General features: G+C 45.1%; 2 protein-coding genes and 1 long non-coding RNA gene across 6 annotated transcripts in view; 1 reads left to right on the top strand and 2 right to left on the bottom strand.

Moving 5' to 3' along the window:
• PRDM15 (PR/SET domain 15) overlaps nt 1-3,050 on the bottom strand; it is a 35,989-nt gene extending 32,939 nt beyond the window's left edge. For all 4 annotated transcript variants that reach the window (XM_042867534.1, XM_042867536.1, XM_042867535.1 and 1 more), the window contains exons 1-2: nt 2,981-3,050; nt 399-444 (exon numbers count right to left, since the gene is read on the bottom strand). In XM_042867534.1, the coding sequence (XP_042723468.1) occupies nt 399-435 (37 nt within the window). In that variant the 5' untranslated portion in view covers nt 436-444; nt 2,981-3,050. The remainder of the gene's footprint in view (nt 1-398; nt 445-2,980) is intronic.
• A 600-nt stretch (nt 3,051-3,650) lies between these two features.
• C2CD2 (C2 calcium dependent domain containing 2) overlaps nt 3,651-21,345 on the bottom strand; it is a 37,939-nt gene continuing 20,244 nt past the window's right edge. The window contains exons 8-14 of the mRNA XM_042866512.1: nt 20,135-20,196; nt 17,928-18,067; nt 17,509-17,680; nt 16,649-16,762; nt 14,483-14,610; nt 12,880-13,195; nt 3,651-7,855 (exon numbers count right to left, since the gene is read on the bottom strand). Coding sequence (XP_042722446.1) covers nt 7,629-7,855; nt 12,880-13,195; nt 14,483-14,610; nt 16,649-16,762; nt 17,509-17,680; nt 17,928-18,067; nt 20,135-20,196 — 1,159 coding nt within the window. The 3' untranslated portion in view covers nt 3,651-7,628. The remainder of the gene's footprint in view (nt 7,856-12,879; nt 13,196-14,482; nt 14,611-16,648; nt 16,763-17,508; nt 17,681-17,927; nt 18,068-20,134; nt 20,197-21,345) is intronic.
• Nucleotides 7,182-11,460, top strand: LOC122177288. The gene is made up of 3 exons (XR_006178037.1): nt 7,182-7,282; nt 7,749-8,123; nt 9,768-11,460. It is a non-coding gene; the product is annotated as an uncharacterized LOC122177288 (long non-coding RNA).

Here is a 21,345-nt window from a genome sequence, read left to right as displayed (position 1 = left end):
AAGTCTGCAGACTCCTCCCAGAGGTGCAGATGTTTAACTCAAGCTAGATGTCTGAGATTCATATGGAGCAACCCCTGGCTGCTAAAGCCAGCAGTACAAGGACAGGACAGTCCCTGGCAAGCTCCAGGCCTTCAGCCACACTTATTTCAGCCACGAAGAAGCTGTTCTGCTAAGTCACATCTACAGAGCTCTTTGCTTGTTTGTTGCCAATGAAATCAGGAATATGGGCATGCTTAAAATTAGCAACCTTCTCTCTACTCCTCCACAAGCTGTTTCAGCTTCCTTTACATAAATACTTTTCTAAATAAAAACTGAGTTTGTTTTGGTCTTGAATTTCCAAAGTCCTGCACAGGCAAATCACATAAGGAGAAGTAAATAATCTTCTTTTTCATACTTACAAACAAACATAGTCTCATCATTGCCATCTTCAGCCATCTTTTAAACCTGCCAAAACACAAAAGGTGATGTTAGTTCTGCCTGAGTTTTACTTTCAACGTACTATTGAAACATCCCTTGACGGAGTGATGATGCTGACTGACACAGAGCATATCCAAATATACGACTGGCCTCTGCAGGGGTACAAATGGAAAGTTAAACAAAAATCTAAGTTGCTAAAAATGCCCCAGTTACTGCTGTATTACTGCGGGTGTACAGTCAAGAACAAGAATGTATAGAGAACGAGGCTGCAGAAACAGTAGGGATGTTGGTCAAGAAGAAAACAGGAGAGAGTAAGAGCTTGAACCTGTGAGAGGTTGGACAGATAAGAGGAAACAAGTCCAAAGACAAACCAAGGCAGCAGAGACTCACAGATGCTGTGGTGCAGCGATTCTGCTGTCAATTATCTGGGCAGCAGCCCAAGAAGGGTTTTGCTGTAGGGCTGTGCTCCCCATAGAGCTTTCCCAAAGTCTACAGCAGCACAGCCCTTCCTAACAACTGCCTGCAGCTAAGTGGCTAGGACTGCTTCTCAGGCACAAGTCCACCCTGGCTATGGCTTCTGGGCACTAAACATACCTATCAAAACATTTAAGCAGAAGCAGCAATCCAGGGAAATTCCTAAAACTTCTTTTTCTGAAAGCATTGTACACAATGAATTGGAAACCCAAAGTAAATGGGTACAAAACAGGGTGAATCACAGACTGAAGGTAAACATGGCTTGCTTTGCTTTCTAACTTTTGCTCTGTGGATGGTCGGTGCTATTTCAAGAGGTGCACGTCTAGTTATTATGATGTAGTTTGTGCCCTGACAAGATTCACCCTAAGCACAACTAATTCAACAAATCCTCTCTTCAGACAATGGTTTCGATACACAGGGGACAGAGTGCAGCAGATCAGCACTGCTGCTGTGCAAGCTGCTCTTCAGAGGCACTTGTCCTTTCGTCCTCCTCTCTGTCACGCTTCCCATGCAGTAGATTGACGACTTTCAGTATCACTGAGGCAGCAGGGTCGATCTCACTCTGGTAGCCATAGACTGAGAACAGCAATAAAGGGGAGGAGGAATCTTAAGCAAATAGATACTGGTCAAGGTGAGAAACTGTCAGGGTCACTCAACTATACGTTACTCAGCTGACTAGGCACTGTATGTCAGTTATCTGTGTTAGCTTCATTTTCATTTTTGAAGCCAGAACATGCACTTTCCACATCGCAGCATTTCAGATTCACCATCCACGGTTCCTGTGACCTGCTGGGCTTTGAAAAAAGGCAAGAAAGGAAAATGCGTATCAGACGTATCCATCCCTCATCACACAGGGCATTCAAAGCCAGGCTGGACGTGGCTCTGGGCAGCCTGATCTAGTGGTTGGAAACCCTGCACACAGCAGGGGGGTTGAAACTCGATGATCATTGCGGTCCTTTTCAAACCCAGGCCATTCTAGGATTCTGTGATTGCCTTGTGTCTCGCTCTGCGCCTTGCCACCAATTCCTGAGAGGCTGTCCGTCTCTCCTCCCTTCCTACTTCATGAAGAGCATAAGAAAGGGCAGATCAAACACCGAGGACAGACTTTGGGGCTTTTATTTTCATCTGCTGCTGTTCAGGGCCACATCTCACTATTTTTTTCCATGTATTTGTGTCAGAAAAATACTCCACTAAGCCACTGCACACATTTTACATTCCCGTTTCGCAGAGACAATCCCAGCTTCTGGGGAAACTCCAGAATCTTTACACAAACCGACTGCGCGCTTAAGCCAACAACAGCGCGAAAACAGGATTTTCTGCCCGCACAACGCAGCGCAGCGGTGCCTGAGGGGGCCGCAGCACGCAGGGGGGCGGCGCTGCCCGCCCCGCGCAGGCCGAAGCTCCCCGGCTTTCCCTCGCGGCGTACCGCGACCCTCGGCACACCGAAGCACCGCGTGCCCGCTCCGTGCGGGGCAGCCCTTCCGCCCCCCGCGCCGCGGGGCGGCCGTTACGGAGCGGCCGTTACGAAGCGCGCGGCGCCGCCCCTGCCGCTCGGCACCCCGCCCCGCCGAGGCCGGAGCCCGGCGGCGTAGCGAGCGCTGCTGCCGGCGGTATCGAGGGGCACCGGGGCTCCCGGCGCCTCGCGGGGCGAGGGGAGAGGCGGCCGGGCCGAGTTTAAGCGCAGCGCCGACGGCGCGGCGCGGCGCGGCGGGCGGCGGGAAGCGACCGCCCGGCGCCCGACGGGCGGCGGGGCCCGGGATCCGGGAGCGGCTCCGCCGGGTTTTGCCTCGGACCCGCCTCGCCCCCCTCCCTACCGCCCTCCCTCCGCGCAGCGCGGCGCGGCCCTGTAACAAAGAACAGGCGGCATGGAGAAGGCGGCGGAGGAGGAGGAGGCGGCGGGGCCGCCCTCCCGCACCGGGAGCCCTCGCCGCCGCCGCCCCCAGCTCGGCCCCGCGAGCCGCGGGGAGCGGAGGGACGGCGGCACAAGGGGGGATGAGGGGGGGGGGGGGACGGGGAGCGGAGCGCCGCGGGGGGAGATCCGCGAGGACGGGGCGCGGGCGCGGGGGGAGGCGCGGGGAGCCGGCGTTACCTGCCCTGGGAATGGCCCGAGCCGGATCGGATCCGGACTCCGGGTTCCGATCCGCTCCGGAAACCACGCGCCAGCGGAAGCCGCGCCGTGCGCGGAGCGTGCCGGGAGGCGTAGTCCGCCGCCGCCACGGGGAGCCAGGGCGGCCGTCGGTAGCGGGACGGGGCGGCGCGCGGACGCTGACCCTGACGGGAGGCCGTCGGGGCGGGAGCCGTGCCCGGCTCCGCGTGCGCGAGGCCCGCTCCTGCCGGCGGTCGCTGCCGCGCAGATCGGCGCTTCCTTAGCCCGGCCCTGCGCCCTGCCCGCCGCGCCGCCGGCGGCCCCAGGGCGGGGAACCTGGGAGGTCGAAGAGAACGGAAAGCGGGCTCCGGGGAACCCTTCTTCTGTTTAGCAGTGAGTCAGCGAGGGGAGCCTGAGCGTGGCGAGCGGGCACGGTGGGCTGGTGGCTGCGCTGGATCTTTTCCAGCCTTAACGATTGCGTGATTCTGGTCACAGCGCAGAAATTAAACCACTCGAGATGAAAGCAGGAAATAAAATGAAGAAAGCCTAAGTAGGGGATTTCAGCAAAACAATAAACGTGAGGTAAGCACGGGGAAACAGGGCCACGTTGGTAAAGGAGAGCAGAAAGCTGCCTGGAGTGGCTGGCTGAGTATGTAGGACAGCACACAGCACGGAGACAACAGGCGTTTATTGTATGTACAGCAATAGCATTTCTTTTAAAAATCCGTACATTTTTTAGTGATGTAATAAATCTGTACATCATAGGCTTTGTAACTGTACCAACTTCGTTTTTACACACACGCAAAATAAAGCAAAAAAAACCACAGCAGAAGAAATGACTGTCACAGTTGTGTACCAGAAAACTGAAGTGTTACCCCCACCTGGAATATCAGAGTGTACTGCATTAGCGGGAAATACAAAGCTACAGGATTGGAAACACCTCACAACCATCCTTCCCAGTTACCTCCACACCATGCCAGCACCTTGCATAGTAGCAGTTTGGATATCCTGAGTGAAATGACATTATTCACCCTCAGCTTCGAGTAATCACCCTGGTGATGGAGTTAACTTTGAGTTGTTTGTCACTGAGGCTGTGCTCAGCATGTGCTTCAGCACCTCACTAACTTCAAACACAGGAATAAATCCACTTATGTCCTGCAGAGGTCAGAGCAGGAGGTTGGTTGTTCCCTCTCACAGCAGGAATGCCTCAGCCTGGAGCCTGCTGTGCTTCATTCTGTACCATGACAAGCAGTTAGCTCTAACTTCGGCTCCACAATTAAAATGCTGCAATAGAATAAAAAGAAACAGACTCCCACCTTGTATAGAGCTCTTCCACCTTGTAACACCTAGAATTACCAGAACTAAGAGAGATGTTAAAACAGGGTTTTTGTTTCCCTTCACAAATTTGACAGCATTTTATGTCGTCATTGCTTTTTCCTAATTTCACATACAAACAACACCAAAGCATTACATGATGCTTCAGAAAGGAAGAAAGGAAGCTGTCGCAGCATAGCTCTTATGAAATACTGCGTCTATACTGCTGTACCAAAGATCCAGAAACACAAAAGTATAAGAAAAGGGGCAAAAAGGAAGAAAAGATTTCACAAATTGTTTCCAAACTTGTTCTGAAGTAATTCACTTGGAAGGCAGAAAACATGAAGTTTCCTATGTTACACCATGCTGAGATTTGTTCTGCTCTTCAAATGCATGGTTGGTAAAGTCGTGAAGACTGCAAAAAGCAGAGCTAAATGATTCTCTCTGGCATCCTTCACACAACTGCATGGGACATGATCAGTGCCCAGGAGTGCAAGGTGCAACATTATCAATGCCAGCTCACAGATCCTGCCCTTCCTGCATGGAACAGAAGCTCAGCTCCTTCTGGTGGTCAGCACACAACTGACACAGCCACTAAGAGGCAAAAAAAAAACCCACTGCTCAAATCTGATCTTAAAAGGCAAAAATCATCTAGGAAAGAAAAATAGCACTGAATTTCATGGGCCCTTACGGTTGCCACCACTGAGGAATCCAGCCATCCCTTGGGTTTGGTAGCTCAGCTTGTTTTTACAACGCAATACAAAGTATTTGTAGGAAGAGGTGAGGAACAACCAGCCACATGTGGAGGTCACACATCAAACCAAACACTATTTATTTTCCTGAGGAATGAAGGCAATTAAAGACCAAGATTCCCTCTTAACACAAGTTGCCTTGCTTTCCTCATCTTAATGGTTAATTCTCTTAGTATAAGCAAGCCCAAACCTTCACACAACTTGCAGTATGTTTTTTTTTATGTGCATATATATATATTAATATTATATATATAAATTGCAGTTCCCATCATCAAGACACGGGTTTAGGCAATAACCAAGACCTCAAGAAGGATCAACCAAAAAAGAAACCAACCCAAAACTTCAGGGTCTATCTGTACTTCAAAACAATAATACACAAGCAAACCCTTCTGCAGTCAGCACATTATTCAGTGTTATTTCCACCACATTCTAGAGTAAATGATAAAACTTCTGTAAGTTAAATCCCACTTCAGCAATGCAAACAGATCTGAAGTAGTGTTACGTGCTCCCTCTGCTCTCAGTGTACAGAGATGATGCTACACATGGAGCTCAGTCTCTGATTTCTTGAATTTGTGGTTAGATTTTTTCCTTCAGTAAACAAAATTGACCATGTAGAACACAAGAAAGATCTCTATCTGCCCAGCCCCATCATGCAAAGATGTCCTTTGCACGGAAAAAGTACATGTTGAGGGAACAGAGATTCAGTTTGTTTTGAATGCTTCGATCACAGGTCACCGTAGTACAAATGGAGAGTTCTAATTTGTGTTAAACCAACAACAAACACAAGTGCTCAAGCACACTCAGGCAGGACAAACCCATATTACTGCAGTGGGATTTTTTAAGCACATTACAGCTCCAGGACAGTCATTTGTAACACATTTCCAAAACATAAAGCATACAAATGCCTTCAAACGTTTTCATAATGAGCAGCATGCTAAGAGGTACAGCTGTTTGATAGGCTGGACTGCTGCACTACAGGTGATTTTTTTTACATACAAGTGGTATATTTCAACTGTAGACTCAGTTAAGAGATTTTGACAGTTTGTTTATTTACTAATCTGTTGGTAAAAAAAACCAACAAGCATTTAGGTTTTCTTTGTAGAAGAATTTACCATGGAATCTGAAGCCCATCTGAAGTTTCAAAACATACTTCTGTTCCTCAGTGACTTTCTATTTTTGAAGAGAAGTTGAAGACCAAAATATCCGCAAAAGCCTTGTATCTCTTTCCAGGGGTGAGGTGTGGGGGTGCGAATCGCTGTTGGCAAAGCAACACAAACCCATCATTCATTCACGTCAGTAGCTCTAATGGAATGGATGTCTTCCTTGGCTAAAGAAAACAGGCTTGGTCCTTTGTCCTCAGGAGGAATGTACAGGAAGGCAAACTTCAAGGTGGCACCTGTAAAATCCTGCCTTCTGCTCTTCTCAGCAGCTAAAACAAGAACTATGCCTTTACTTTCACCAGTTTTTCTTTCTCATTTAATGAGGAAAATAAATCAGGAAACTCAACCAACCACTCAGCACAACAACAACACTGGTGGAGCTAGAAACTGAAAGACTGAGGGAATTCCGATCATTATGTTTTAAAAAGCTCTCTTCACAACTGCATTTTCTAAGATCTCAGTAAATATTTGGCAAGTAAAACAAGCTGTCTAATGAAAAGCTTATATAGGGTTAAATATGCTCTATTCGAGACTTATTGCTCCTAGCTTTGCATTTGATATGATGGCATATATATATGCTTGTCTAACAAGTACTTGGGAGAAGGAAGTAGAGCCCCTATGACAGGTTTCTGAATTAGCAGCAACAGCTTCTCACACAGGGAAGAAAAGCTACAGAGGAGAAGTTATAAATGTTTGCAAGTAGACTCAAGTAAATTCTTTAAAAAGTTCTGTTTTTTAGAGTATAACTTACGTACAGAACATTAAACAATATGCTAGTGTAAGTATTTGCATAATTTATTGATTTATGGCTAATATAAAAGGCCTCTCTCCATCTACATGGACTGAGCAGAGTTTATAGCAGGCTACAGTTATTACAGCAGGCTCTCTTAATCAGTGGTTTAGCTCTGTTTCTGAAAACTTACCCGTTTTCAAATCACAATACAAAGTGAGTCTGGGTCTGTTTTCCCTTTCAGCCTGACCAGAAACACAAGCAGAGACTTGCATTGCTGCTGCTCCATGCCTCAGCATGGAAGCACAGTGGTATCTCCTCTCCTGACAGCGGTTCAATCATAGAGCAGGTATGGTTCTTCAGTTCTCAGCTCCCTGCTTCAGCCAACTAGGTGCTCGCTTCTCCCCACCTGCGCCGTTCCCTGCTCTCCCTCACCTTGCACAACACCACCACACAGTCCTCCAAAATGCAAGATGCAAGTAGAGCTGCTTGTATTCAGAGGAGCAACTTCACAGTAGCCAGAGAGAAAGCTGTTCTGGAAAAATAAACAGAAAATACAATCCTTCTGTTCCCTCCCGCACCACTGTATCAGCGAGCATCGTGTGATGCAAGTCATCAGCTGTATTTGCGTTCTCTGGTACTGCTCTGTAAACAACTGATGTGCAAGTATCCCCTCAGAGAGCGTTCATTCAGCCTTACGCAAACGGTTCTGCTGAAGCACCATTCAGTTTGCTCTTGCTTTTGTTCTTGGAAAGCAACTTTCTGTTAAGAATTCGCGAAAGAGTGCCTCCCTTCTTGCGCGTTTCCTCTGACAGGGGCTGCTGCAGGTAGATGAGATCGTTGTGCGACTGACTCATTCCTGGATCCTTCTGATGGTGGCGTCGACGGAAAAAGAGCTTTGCGCTCTTTCTCAAGATCCCACCTGCGAAAGCAAAGAGCAGAGGCAAAGGCGCTTTAGACAAACCAGACTGCTTTCTTCTAGCCTGCAGCTTCAGCTATGACTGCATCACTACTGAAGAAAGCCTTCGCCTCAGCACTTCGAGCTTAAGCACCACTCTCATAACTAATTAAACTATGTTAGAAAGCTAAGAGTGGTGAATTCAGAGCCACAGTGTTGATGATCTGTAACTGAGAGGATGCAAGGGTACGAGCCCCGTGCTGGAATGAAGGGATTTTGGATACTGGCAAAGGTGAGCGGTCACTATGCTTTCAGGCACTCACACACGCGCTACATGCTGCTGAATCCACCTTCCCCCACCACTGACCAGCTCTTTCTCAAGCAAACACCACTGAGAAATTCAGGCTTCGTGAAGTTATGCATCTTTCTGCTTCTCCTCGTTCCATGCAAGTATCATGCAAACTGAATCACTTGGATTCATGACAGATGGCGGTAGTACTAGATCTATGCATATGTCCATGCTCTTACAGTCAGCAGAAGAGTTGAGAAGAGCTTACACGTATTTTGCTAGAGGAGCACTAAAGAAGTTCTTTCCTTCTATTCTCTCTGAAATGATGCAGGTGAAAAGGAAGGAAAGCTACTATGCAACTATGAGGAATTAAACGTTAATCCTCCGATTTCAACTTTGAATTCACACATCTTGTGGAAGTCACCTTCCTTCTACTTTGTTTCTAATGCTCTTCTGAAAGCTACAATCATGTTCACACGTACACATGCACAGCTCTTAGGGTGGTTTGTATGCTGGATTCTCAAATGTCAAACAGGCACATTCCATCCTTCCAGTGCAATAAAAGTACAAAGTATTTTATTAAAAGATAGAGGAAGAAATGTTACTCTGTAGTTTCAGCAATCAATGGAGTTGAAAAGATTAGCCCATTATACACAAAGTGAAGGAGGCATTTTGACATGGAGGATCCTGTTGATGCCTGAAGTCAGTAGCTGTACGTCAGCCCACATGCAGCAGGCTCAAACAGTCAGACTGCCCATCTTCCACATGAATTCAGCAGCATCACCTAGAGCAGCAATCATTTGCTGGTTTAAAACACTGTTGGAAATAACAATTCACCTCAAGCACATTAAAAATAGCATTATGTCTGCTTCCAATAAGCTCAGAAATTTGCCCAAATCCCTTCTGTGGCAAATTAGTCCAGATTCTTTTATATACCCTTCCTCTTGATTCCATATCTAGCTGCCATTGCCTTGGCTGCATATCTCCACACCATGGACTCATGTTGGCAACACAAGACATCAATGGTCTTCCCTCTTTACAAGCCCTAGATGGTTTTGCAGCCGGCATTCTGCCAGCTCCCACCTTCCATTTTCCCATGCACTCTGTGTGCCTGAGGCACAAGGAAGGCTGCCTGCTCTTGGTACAACAGCCCAATGTCAAAATAGCAAGAGTCCAGTGCAGAACTGGGCAGTGCTGCTGTCGCAGTGACACAAGCCAGTTTGAACGAAGGAGGACCCAGGTAGCAAGCCAGCAGAGGGAGCCTTCTGGCACTCAGACAGGTACATGAGGACAGTCATCTTCCTGGCTAAGCTTCCACAACTTGTTTCTGCACAACCATCAGCTTTCCTTACTTTTCCTCTGTTCAACTATCAGATCCTGTCACTGCAGTCTCAGCTCTGCTTCTCCTCCCGTTGTAAAAAGATACAAAAAGCATCGGGCAGACCCATTCTTGCATGTGACTGTGCAACAGCAAGGATCACATCACTGCCATCTAAGGACTGGGCACAGGCTGCGTGTCATTTTGCACAGCAACAGCTGCAGAATAGGCAGTTCACAGCAGCCCTGCATCACGCAGCCAGAAGCTGCTCTGTTCAGACTGGAACAGTTACAGACACGTGCTCAGCATTATTACTTTTTTATTTTAAGGACTGAGCACTCAGCATCTGTGAAGATACTCTAGCGCATTTTGTCTTGCTGCGACCAAGACATGGGCCACGATGGGATTGATGCAGGAGTCAGCTGAAAGCAACTGGAACGCACAGACCTGAATCTTGTCTGCTCTCCCATCACCCTCTGATTGATCATTCTGGCAAAGCAGCACCACTTCAAGCTGTTGTCAACAGCATAAAAGAAACAGTGTTTTGCCCCTGATACTGACAGTTGTTAATATGCAGGGGCTGGGGAGGTTGCTGAGGCACTGCTGCTGTGCAGCTTTTGTTTTAGCCCTCAGCTGCTCTGCCCAGCAGCATTGGCAGCTGCAGCTGAATCTGTGCCAGCAGGAGGAGCAGGACAAAGGAGCTTATCTCTAAACAGCTATTTTGTCCTATCCATTCACTGATTTTCCATCCTAAGGAACAGAACTAAACCAAGAATGCTTAAAACTTGTGCTGGTGGTCTAGGACAACTTGTTGCAGCTGGAAAAAAAAAAAAAAAAAATGCAGGCTGAGAACAGCACAGCCTCATCAGTGGCTGCAGCCGCCAAGGTGAAAGCTCCTTGTGTTTTCAGAGGTACTGAGATTGCTAGTAGCTGGAAGCTTGTATCATCCACTGCTACCCACTGGTCTCCAGCCAGCTGGGTGCGTGCTGCCTGACAGTGGCTCCAGCTCTGTGGAGGCACCTCTGTAAGAAGGCAGGCTACAGAGCAAATCACAAACTCAGCGATGCTTGTGCTGTTTACATGCTTACTTCTTGAGTTCAACGTGATCCATGTGCCAAACTCAGCTCCCAACACCAGGAAATAAGCAGAGAGCACCTCAAGAATGCTGTACAGACTAGCTGGTCTTCACAGGCTCCTGAGGGCCAGCTCAGGCTGTTCTAACTGGCTGGTTGAGCTAGGGTCACTTCCGAATCTTTTTTTTTATTGAAGGACGATTTCCTTCCACATCTACAAGGACGTGAATAGAGACTGCTTCTTTCCATTCCTTCCTAACTCCAAAACAGTTTTTAATCGAGGTGTCTGTGAAGTACTCGTAGCTTTAGGAGTTCAGCTAGAAAGGAAATCTATATAACTGTAAGCAGCAGTTTTTAAAATAAGTATTCTGTGTATGCATATCCAGTTATGAGGTCACACATGGGTTTGCATGAGCAGATGTTCAACAGGAATGGGCATGATGGAGAGAGAGCAGGAGCACACAGCACCCCTCCAAGCCTTCCTTGAAGCCTGTTCTGCATGACCCACTTAGACAGCACATCCACCAGTGGAATGATTTGTCTGGGCAGACAAAGCTGCTAAGGCATCTGAGCACAGGAAGGCAGTTTGCAGGAGGAAAGAAATGGATGGGGGAAGAAAACAGGTGCCAAACTACATTTTGCTCCGATTTTTACAATGAGCGCATCATTGTAAAGCTACGCTTTCTTTAAAAGATAAGACAAAAGCAACTTACTGTGTAGGTAATTAATTCTGGCTGGCACAGTGGTCCTCTTAAGTTTATGAAAGGGAACGGGTAAGAAACAGGAAGTCAGAAAAGTGAAGAACAAAAGGTATTCAAGAGTAGAAATCATAGTGAAAGACAATGCTAACTTCAAGACATTCATACCATTCAGGAAGGTTTTTAAAGCAGAAAAGTGTTTGCTTTTTCTTGTTGTTGTTGTTTTTGTTGCTGTTCTTGTTTTTGAAAGGGAAAGGGAATTATTTTTGACAAAAGAAAAAAAATCAAAGTACTCCAAGCTAACCAAGGGAAAGGAAGTAGAAAAGTTTTCCTATCTCACTCCATTGAACTCACTCAGCTGTGAGCAGAGGTTCAAGACTTCCACAGAGAGATCTGTAAGGGATTTTTAGACAGTTTTAGAAAACATTTTTAAAGCTGAGACAATTTGTTCTTTCTAGCAGTCCTGCCCTACATTGCGCAAAGTAAACTTTCAGAAGCCTGACCTCTCTGCAACACACTGCGCATGGAAAAGCAAAAGTAAACAACAGTTCACCTACAAGCTTCCACTTGCTTGATTTAGAGTAAAACATTAAAGAGTCCAGAGGTTTTCCAGACCTCATAGAGCTCCCTAAACTTCTTCAGGCTCCAAACAAGTCAAATTACTTAGTGCTTAGTTCACCTGAATCCGTTCCAAACTGTCTAATGCCTGACCATCTTGGCCAAACTGATGGTTGCTGTGCCATCCCGAACTATCAGATGGAACAACAGACTTGTGAAAAGACCAGAAGACATCAAGGCTTGGTGAAGAGGTCTAGTGCAGATGTGAGATGCATTAGAATCACAGAATCACTAAGGTTGGAAAAGACCTCTAAGATCACCTGGTCCAACCATCAGCCCACCCCCCACCATGCCCACCAACCATGGCCCCCAGTGCCATGTTCACACGGCTCTTAAACACCTCCAGGGATGGTGACCCCACCACCTCCCTGGGCAGCCTCACAGTAGTCTAGTCGTGTACTAAGCTTTATTGTCACTTTATAGTGTCTCTGAGTAAGTATAGAAGTCTCTGGGTAAGAAATGCACAGAAAAGAATACAATAAAAGAGGGATGGAGATGGGTGAGAAATACAACGGTTTTTCCAACTTCAACATGCATCCCATGTAAATGGTGTGCCACCTGTTCAAGGCACAGGTGGGTGACCACTGCACTGCATTCTCTTCCAGACTTCCTAACAGCCACCCCACAGCCACAAACCAGGCACAACAGCCTCAGAGGTTATGGGGTTTATAAAGGAAACACAAAGAATCCTACAGCATTTTCAAGCTAAGGCTATCAAGGTGTGTAACTACATAAAGCAAAATATCTGATCCTTCATTCGCTTTACCCTCCCCAGCTATGAGTTGGGCTCAATGATCTGCCTTTTAACTTCTAAGGGTGAGTCCTTCCATTTGCTGATGGACAAGAGCATAAGAGAGCCTGCCACATCTCTGAGAGCCAGAGAACTGGACTCTTTGGCTTTTAGCAAGACAGCTTCCACCAACACCACAATTACACAGAGCTTAAGGAGGAAAAACAGTACCAGAGGATAAACTACTATACACTGTTGCATGACACTGCCAATGACGTGTAGACCACAGTTATTTCCCAGAGGAGAGGTAAGGATCACGTACCTTTAGACTTTTTCACGCTCCCAGTTTCTGAAACACTTAATGAACTCCCAGACATTTCTTCACAGCTCTGGTCTAAGAGTGTGTTGGAGTCCCACTGCTGGCTGCCATTCTCCAAAGCCCAAGCCTTATGGGCACTTTGCTGTGGGTCAGTATCAGGTACTGTTTCTGAAGTGTCTGATGACAGCTTTTCATCAGAAGTTACTTTTGCAGTCACTTCTTCTCCAGCAGGTGGTGGATCTGCTTCTTTGCGGGAACTATCCATGGCTGCAGCATAGTCCATCATCAGTGCAGCTTCACTGTCCTGAGATAAAGAGGTCTGCCCAACAGGGAAAATAAACAAATAAATAAATAGAGAGACAATGCTGACACAAGCCACTCTGATAGAAAAACAAACAAACACACACCAGAAAACAGAAACAAAAGCAAAACAAGCCTCCCTGCAAAAGATGTTCTTTTTTTCTCCTTACACTTTCATTTGCTCTGCTCAGGGCTATCAGAAAACCATCATGAGGCTCCTTAAGCTCTACTAAAGGAGAGGAGCATATAGCCAAGTTCTAAGAAGAACTGACCGTCACCATCTAATTGTCCTGTTAAAGCCAAGGGACTGGAAAAAAAATACTTAAGTACTAGTATTTAATACTTAAATACTACACAACAGAGAAATGACAAGGCTCAGTGGCTCAACTTTCTCTCAGAGCTCATTAGGAAACCCATGCAGAACAGCAAGACCACAGCAAACGTCCACAGAGCAGCCTGTAAGGAAAGGACTGCAGGCAGGGACCAAGAGTCAGATGGAGGCTATGGATAATGGATGCCTGGAAGAGTGCTGTATGCCAAGTGAGGAGCAGTCTTCTGTTTCCCTTACTCTAGAATGAAGCCCAGAGGGAGGGCTTTTCCAAAGGGTTTTGTTTAAACAATTTTGACATGTAGAAAAAACAGTGATATTATTTGTGTGCACATTGCCTCTATCAGCAGAAACAGAGTGTATAATCAATGAATGTTAGGATGTTATAGTTATGAAATAAACAAGAGAGTTAGGCAAAGCAGATAATGATAACAAAAAGAGAATAGACAGAAAGCTTACCCCTACCCTAGGCTCACTTACAAAACTCCAGCAGAGCAGATCTCCAGAAGAGATCCTTCCCCACTGGTAGCCAGCTCTTAAATGGGTCTAGGAGAGGTGCAGCCAGGCTCCACCCCTTCCATCAAGGTGAATTGCCTTCACCTGTGCTCCTGTGGCTGACTCAGTGCTCGCCTCAGGTGATCAATCAGAGGTTCAGGCCATTCAGCAGTTCCCATACACTGAGAAAGACTAATTTTTGTCCTTACCTAGGCTAGTTTTCCCAAACGCCTAACCATCTCACTCCTGGCCAAGGTCACCATGCATTTTTAGTTAAGCTTTCAAATCTAAGTATAAAAAAATAACCCACTTCCCAGTAAGCCCACCCTGATTTGGTTCAACTTGAAATAGTTACTGAAACAGGCAGACGTAGGTCCTGCAGAGACTGACAAGCAGGACTCTACAGAATGCACATTCACATCATGCTCAGCGGAGCGAAGACTTTACAGCACTAACAAGTAAACCCGCTGTTTTCTGCTCTACCTTGGACACCCCTGATATGATAATGGTGCTTTTCTTTCTGGGAGACTTCAGCTTCTGCTTGGCAGACTCACTTAACTGTCGAATGGCTGCTTCTGCAACAGGATCACTGCCATTCAGTATCAGCAGCTCTGAAAAGAAAGCATTATTTCAGAGTGAAGAAAAAAAAAATACAGAACAAGCAAAGAGAGGCAAAGCTTGTTCTAAATTTTAAATGTAAAGAGATTACAAGGAATGATATAAACACCACGTAAAACAAAACATTTTCCAATCCACCACCAAGCTACTGGGTCTTGTCTTTCCATTCTGCTCAATCTGGTGTACATTATCCATCCTACACAGAAACGGGACAGAAGTTGCACTTACAAACCCATGGCCTTCACACTCATAAGACTTTAAAAACCCAGACCATGCAGCCAGTTACTTCAGTTGCTACACTGTGGTAAATTCTGGCACAGCAAGTACACACTAATCAAATTCATTAAGCTTAGAAAAACAAATCTAATAAAGCTAATAAAACAAACAAAAATATTCACAGATTTAATTGTTGGAGGTGGGCTCTTCAGTAAGAGATTTAACAACAAAGGAATACAATCAGGAATAGCATGAATTAAACTAAGCAGTGTCTTTTGTTGTTGGGACATTAAGGGACTGAAAGATAAGGCCTGAATAATACTGCACCAAATACCTCAGATACTTTTGGAACTCAGCAGTACATATGCACAAGCAGTATGTACTCCCACATGCACGTGCACTCATGACAAACCCCACTTTTTCATCTTCAGAGCCACTTGAAGGCCTCCAGAAACTCCTAAGTGCCTGACACTGCATCAGAGGCACTTGCTAACTCTTATTGTTGCCACTATTTAGAACCGTGGAAAGGCCACAGGATCTTTTCCAGAGAGCCTGTGGCTAGTTTGGCATGCTGTCTGCAATAACTACCACCAATGCTTCTTTGCATTTCTTTCATTTGCCTCAAGGTTTTGTTCTAATGAGTAATTCTTCCTGCAATAGTGTATTAACATTGCACAGGAATTCCCCTGCATTCCCAGAGAAGGGAAAACATTGTCCACCTCAGTGTGCTCTGAGCTTTGATCAGACAAGTTTTCCAGTAAGCGCTTTGCATTTTCAATATCAGAACCAGTTATGATGGAAAACTCAGAAGCTTAGGGCTTTCCAAATTGGCTCAGTAATATCACCCTGCTTCATTGTACCACTGGTTTACTGTTGGAGGAAGAGTCAAGAGTTATTTAAAGGTATTCATGGTTATTGGTTCACGCTTTTGCCCAGCTTTTTGGCCAACACATGTGTCTCTCAGCAAGATTCTGACTGTTCCAGGAGCACTCCAGATCATCTCCAGATTGCCCCATATGCACCCAAACCAGTACAAAGTAAACAGAACTCCAGATCATGTGCTATTTGCAACTATACCACACCACATCTTCCATCATTGCTGCCTATACATCTAAGGAACAAATGGTGAAGCCACAAGGACAGAAGAACATGCTGAAGATTCAGAGCTGTGCATCAAAAAGGTAAAATGCCACAGTCAAAACCGAGTTTAATTCAGTCAAAGTGAATTTGTAATTAAAGGTGTTACTGAAGCTACGTGGGGCTCTGGAGGCTCTTCAACTGTATGGCAGGTGACTTAAGAAAGCAGATGAACAGGCTCAGCCAGATTATGTATTTGCATCAGCATAAAAACAAAACAACAGCAAAATAACAGTGGCAGGGCAAGGAAGAAAATTCAGTCTGCCTTACCTAAAGGCAGCCTCATGCCTTTTCTTCAGACAGGAGATTTCATAATGGCCTTAAGGTTAAATTTTGGAGAGTTTTCACTTTATGCAATGTAACTTGTGTCTTTACAGGGGAGGAGTTTTTCATTCAAAAGCAAGAGGAAAGTCAGTCTGGCTTTTCCACAGTCACCTCCCCTTTCCAAACCACAGCTCATTGTTGCTTTTTCAAAATCAGTTATTTTAATCACCAGTTAAAAACAGGCTTCTATTACAAGGCTGCTATACCCCTAACCACGGTACTTGCTAACATAAACATCTCAGTGCCTGTTGAAAGCCAATAGCGGGTTTGCTGCTATTTTAGCAGGGTTACATTAATCCCGTGTGCAGTCTAGAGAGATGTCTTCTTATTTGAAGCTTCAAAAGGTTCTATTACCTGTATCTGAAGACGATAAAGTTTTGCTGACTGGAGCACCGTGAGAATGGAGAGCTTGAACAGAAAAATCCTTTTCAATCACTTTGACTTTGACTGGAGTTTTCACAGGAGAACCTGAAAACCAAGCTACTCTGTTATTTGAACTATTTAAGACACTTACTATGAAAATAACAAGTCATATCAATTTAAAAGGCTGTTCAAATCACAAATGTTTGAGAAAGTTGTTTATAGAAATTCTCAGGGCATGCTCTCTATGGTAACGACACCCCAAAGGACCTGCGAAACACAGGAAGTCACTTTTAAACATCTCCTGTAATATATTAGACAGTATATGTTTCAATAAAAGATCAGCATTGACAGCTTAAAAGAACACAGCTCTTTGTGAGACTGCACACAAAGAGTGAAGAGGTTTTACTCTCATACTTATCCCAAGAGGAATCAGTCTACTCCAGAAAGGTACGCTGAAAAGATTGCCACAGGATGACACTCATCCTTATCTGGGATTATAATACACACTGAGGTTAGAAGGCACAGCACAAGACTGCCATCAGCAAGCACTCGTGTGTCTGATACTTCTATCGTGTGGAAAAACAACTCAAACCAAGCTGTTCTGCACTTGCACTCCACCATGAAATTTAAACATGCATACAAAAAGAAGCATGAACCATTCCTCTTCTAGCAACATGGTTTCATGAAAATTAAAAACCTGATTTTGAAGAATCCCAAAAACGCCGCCATCAACGCCTCAGAGAAGTCTGGATGATGCTTCTCCATCCACCCCTGCTCCTCCTTGCACCAACTTCTCTTGCCCCCCACAGACAACACTAAGAGTGAACACAGAACGAAGCGGACTTCCTCACCTGTGCTCAGTGGGGACGACCTCCCTTCTAGTCGAGGTTTGGTTTTCACAGCAGTTACAGTAGTGACCACAGTCCCACAGGGCATCACAGTTCGATCCTTTTCTACCTTAGTGCTTGGCACTGGAGAAGATGCTTGCCAAGTCTTTAACTCGCTAGGTTCGATAAACAAGAACTAGGAAGACCAAAAAGAATATTTCAAGGATGTTAATATTTCTAACTAGTGCTCCTTCAACATTTTTATTAACACACAAGGGCCAGCTAATGCTTTTGATACACATAAATACAGCACAGTGTGTTACCATAAATTATGAATGTGATACAGAAACTCGGCCACACGCTGCACTGCAAACTCACAGATGAGTACTCACAAGGAGGTCCAGAGCTAAAGGATCTGCCATAAAAACATCCCTATGCCATACCTCTGCAGTAATGGATCCTAGCCCAGGCCTCAGCTCTGGGCTACCATCACCGGCCCTGCTGTTCAGTGCAAAGCTTTGGAGGCCAGAAGGCTGCTTCCTGAACAAGTCTAGAGGTATAGTTGCCCTTGCGGATGAAGAACCTAGAAGAAACAAAAAGGCTGAGAAAACAAAAAGGAAGCAAAAGACCTATAGCAGGTAATTACAGTACCTGGTTATACACCATGGGGCAGCAAGGGCAGAAACATGGCAGTAGTCAGAGCCTTCTTTCCATTTTACAACTATTCCTCAGCCTGGCCTATATACTGAGCAACAGAAAGAATGGAGATGAAACCTTACTTACCTGCCACTATTTACAGCCATTTTTTTTCCCCTATATATGCCAAATGCTTAGAGGAAAAGAAAACACCTAGAAATATTACGACTACATTCTTGTACTATCTCCTTAATTGGTTACTTTGTCTCTTCAGAGAACACTCTCTGGGCTCCTGCTAAACTGGAGAATCATTAAGAATATTCATTCTTTATTTGATCTTCAGTGCAAGCTGAGCAGTTCTCTTGTTCCTCCCATTACCTAACATCTAATGTAAGCTACATTATTCTGAAGCAAACTACTAGCAAAATTACTGCAGGATTTCAGGGATTAAATCCCAATGCTCTGCAAAATACAGAGGCAAATACAGTTCTACATTATATTCACATTACTCGGCTCTCCCATCACTAATGTGATTCTACTTTGAGGTCTTCATTTAAATTTTTGGGAGAACAGCTGGAACGCTGCTGGTACTGTTTGAAAGACATGTTATGAAAGGTGATTGAGAACTGGCAGGAACAGAGTTTATGTAAGAAACAATATGCACGTGCTGACTGTACCTAGGTCTCATGTGTCTCTCCTCTCCTTTTTTTTTTTTTTTTTTTTAATAGGAAAGCAGCATCCCTGGAGAAATTTATTTTTTAGTATTTTTACATTTTACTTCCTAATCCTTCATTATAATCATCAAACTTTTGTTATCTGATTTCTTTATATCTGAAATCTGGCATAAGAAGGAAAAAGCAAATGGAAACAAGAGGTGAAATAAAGTTACCATTTCCAGTGAAAGCAAAAGTCTCTCCTCAGCAAAAGGATAAGCACAGATGAGAGGAATTTCATAGAATCATAGAATATCCCAACTTGGAAGGGGCCATAAGGATCACTGAGTCCAAATCCTAGCTTAACACTGGACCACCCAAAAATCAGACCATGATTTATGAAGTAGCATCACTTCAATAAAGCCCAAGTAGTGAAGTATTTGGAGTAAGTTTACAAAGCTCATGCAAACAGCTCAAAGTGCTCCTCGGCCTCAAAGCCTGCCTATCTGTTTTCCTCACATCAGCGAGGCAGTAATTCTCCAAATAACCAAAATGCAATAGTTAAGTGGTGGGATTTTCTTTGCCACTGAAGGCTAACTGCAACAGAATCAATTATTAAGAATATTATATTCCTCATGTTTTATATTTAATCCGATGTAACCAAAGTTAAGTGGCTTTATAGCTGGTAATTGCTAGGCAGATTATGGGGCTTGGAAAGGAAGACTTTAGGATTGAAAAACATGATTCCCCTCAAAGACAGGGAAAGCATAACTTGAAACCAACAGTACTCACATCATTTGCTAGAAGTTTGAAAGGCCAAAAGAGTTCTCTACAGCTGTTGACAGCCCCCCAAAGGAAAGGATGACTTAAGGTTTCTTTGTAACCTTAACTTTGAGGAGGTCAGAGACTCTATAACAGCGTATTTCTCTTCCGTCCAGGCTTACTGGTAGAAGTAACAAGGTACACAGGCAGCGGAGGAGCAAGGCAAACAAACCACTCTCACTCCTGAACTTCATAGTTTTCTACGGATTTCAACTCCAGGAGCTAAATATGAGGACAGACTTACAAAGTTCTAAAACACAAACTGAGCTACTGCATTTTCCCCAAACTGCCTGTTTCATATACGCTTGGCTGGCTATTCTCAGATGACCTCCTTCTGCTGTTCTCCCTTGCAGGGCTGTTCTGAAGATGCACCCAATGGGACAACCAGAACGAAGCATCATCAGACAGCTGAACTTCAACAGGTTTGGGAACCAAATACGATGTTATGTGGCTATACTGCGGAACTGAAAGAGAACTCATGCCAACATCAGCAATATTTGTGAGGTGATCACGCCAGATATTTCAGTTTAAATACTTACTATCCAACTTTCCGTCTTCTGCTATTTGCAGTAGCAGTGTTTTTGATTTGGCACTTAGTTCACTGTCAAATAAATGAAAGTGTGTTAGGTCTCTGCATGCAGGTGGGTCTTCATTCCCATGCAGGTTTTCCCTGCCCCGCTCTGGTCCCCAGCCCCACTGCTTCCCTCATCCCACAAAGAGCACAACCCCACGTGGCTGACCTGCCAGGGTGAGCAGCTTCTTTTTGACCTGTGAGAGCAGCTAGAGGAATCTCAACCAGAAAACCATGGCTTGGCTCTCCTCCAGCTCCCATTTCGACAGCCTAGAATTTCAGAGGCTTTTCTTCTCCCCAGCAGTTTGCAAACACTGCCTTTCAGGGTGATGTTGGTCCCTAATCTGACTGCTAACAGCAGCACTAAGAAGCCATTTCTTCCTTGGCAGGATCAACAGTCAACATTGTTGAAATTTTTAAGTTAAGATGGCGGAACAGGTCCAATCAACTGCCTATTCAGAGCTGCTCAGTGCCCTGTCCAAGCAGAAGAGTGCCCTGTAAGGCAGGAGAGAAGCGAGCAAACAGTCACAGGCTCAAATCAGAAGCATGACTTTTTCAAAATAAGACTTGAGGATGCTGCAAAATAAGAACTAGTTTCTCTGTGACAAACTTATGTGCACTATTAGCAGAATTACTGGCATTTGTAGTAGTCTGTCAGATGTACCAGACAGGTACAAAGCCTTTTCTCCAATGAAGTAATCTGGGTATCTACTGAGGAATCTTCCAGTTCAACCTGTGTGTTTTTCCATGTATCCACTTCAGGATGGTGTTATTTTGGCTGCAGATGCTCCATTTCCATCATCCACCCAGACGCTCTGGGACATTCTCTCTGCAGCAAGTTTAAATCTCTGCTCTACCATTATAATTCCCCATCTTGCACCTCCAAAACTTGTGAGCATGCACCTTGAGGCTGCCAATTGCTGCTCTTCCTGTGAAGCTAAAACAAAGCCTGACACAGTGGTCAGTACACTGTTCTTCAGAGTGGCAGACATTTTCATTTCTTTATTTTAAAGAAGGCAGGAGGGAATGGACTTGAAAGAAAGTACGCAGACAAATCCTGACAACTTACTTGTCTTTCAAAGTTCCCAAGCTTACCTCATGCACTTCTGAATAACAGCCAATGCTGGGAAAACCCAGCATTATCCCTAGTGTCTAGGCCAAATTCCAGTCCACTTAATC

This window comes from Lagopus leucura, unplaced genomic scaffold (assembly GCF_019238085.1).
Source record: "Lagopus leucura isolate 7727_CA_CO unplaced genomic scaffold, USGS_WTPT01 Super-Scaffold_100001, whole genome shotgun sequence".
Taxonomy (NCBI): domain Eukaryota; kingdom Metazoa; phylum Chordata; class Aves; order Galliformes; family Phasianidae; genus Lagopus; species Lagopus leucura.
The sequence above is the reverse complement of the archived record's forward strand: the minus strand, read 5'-3'. Positions and strand labels throughout refer to the sequence as shown.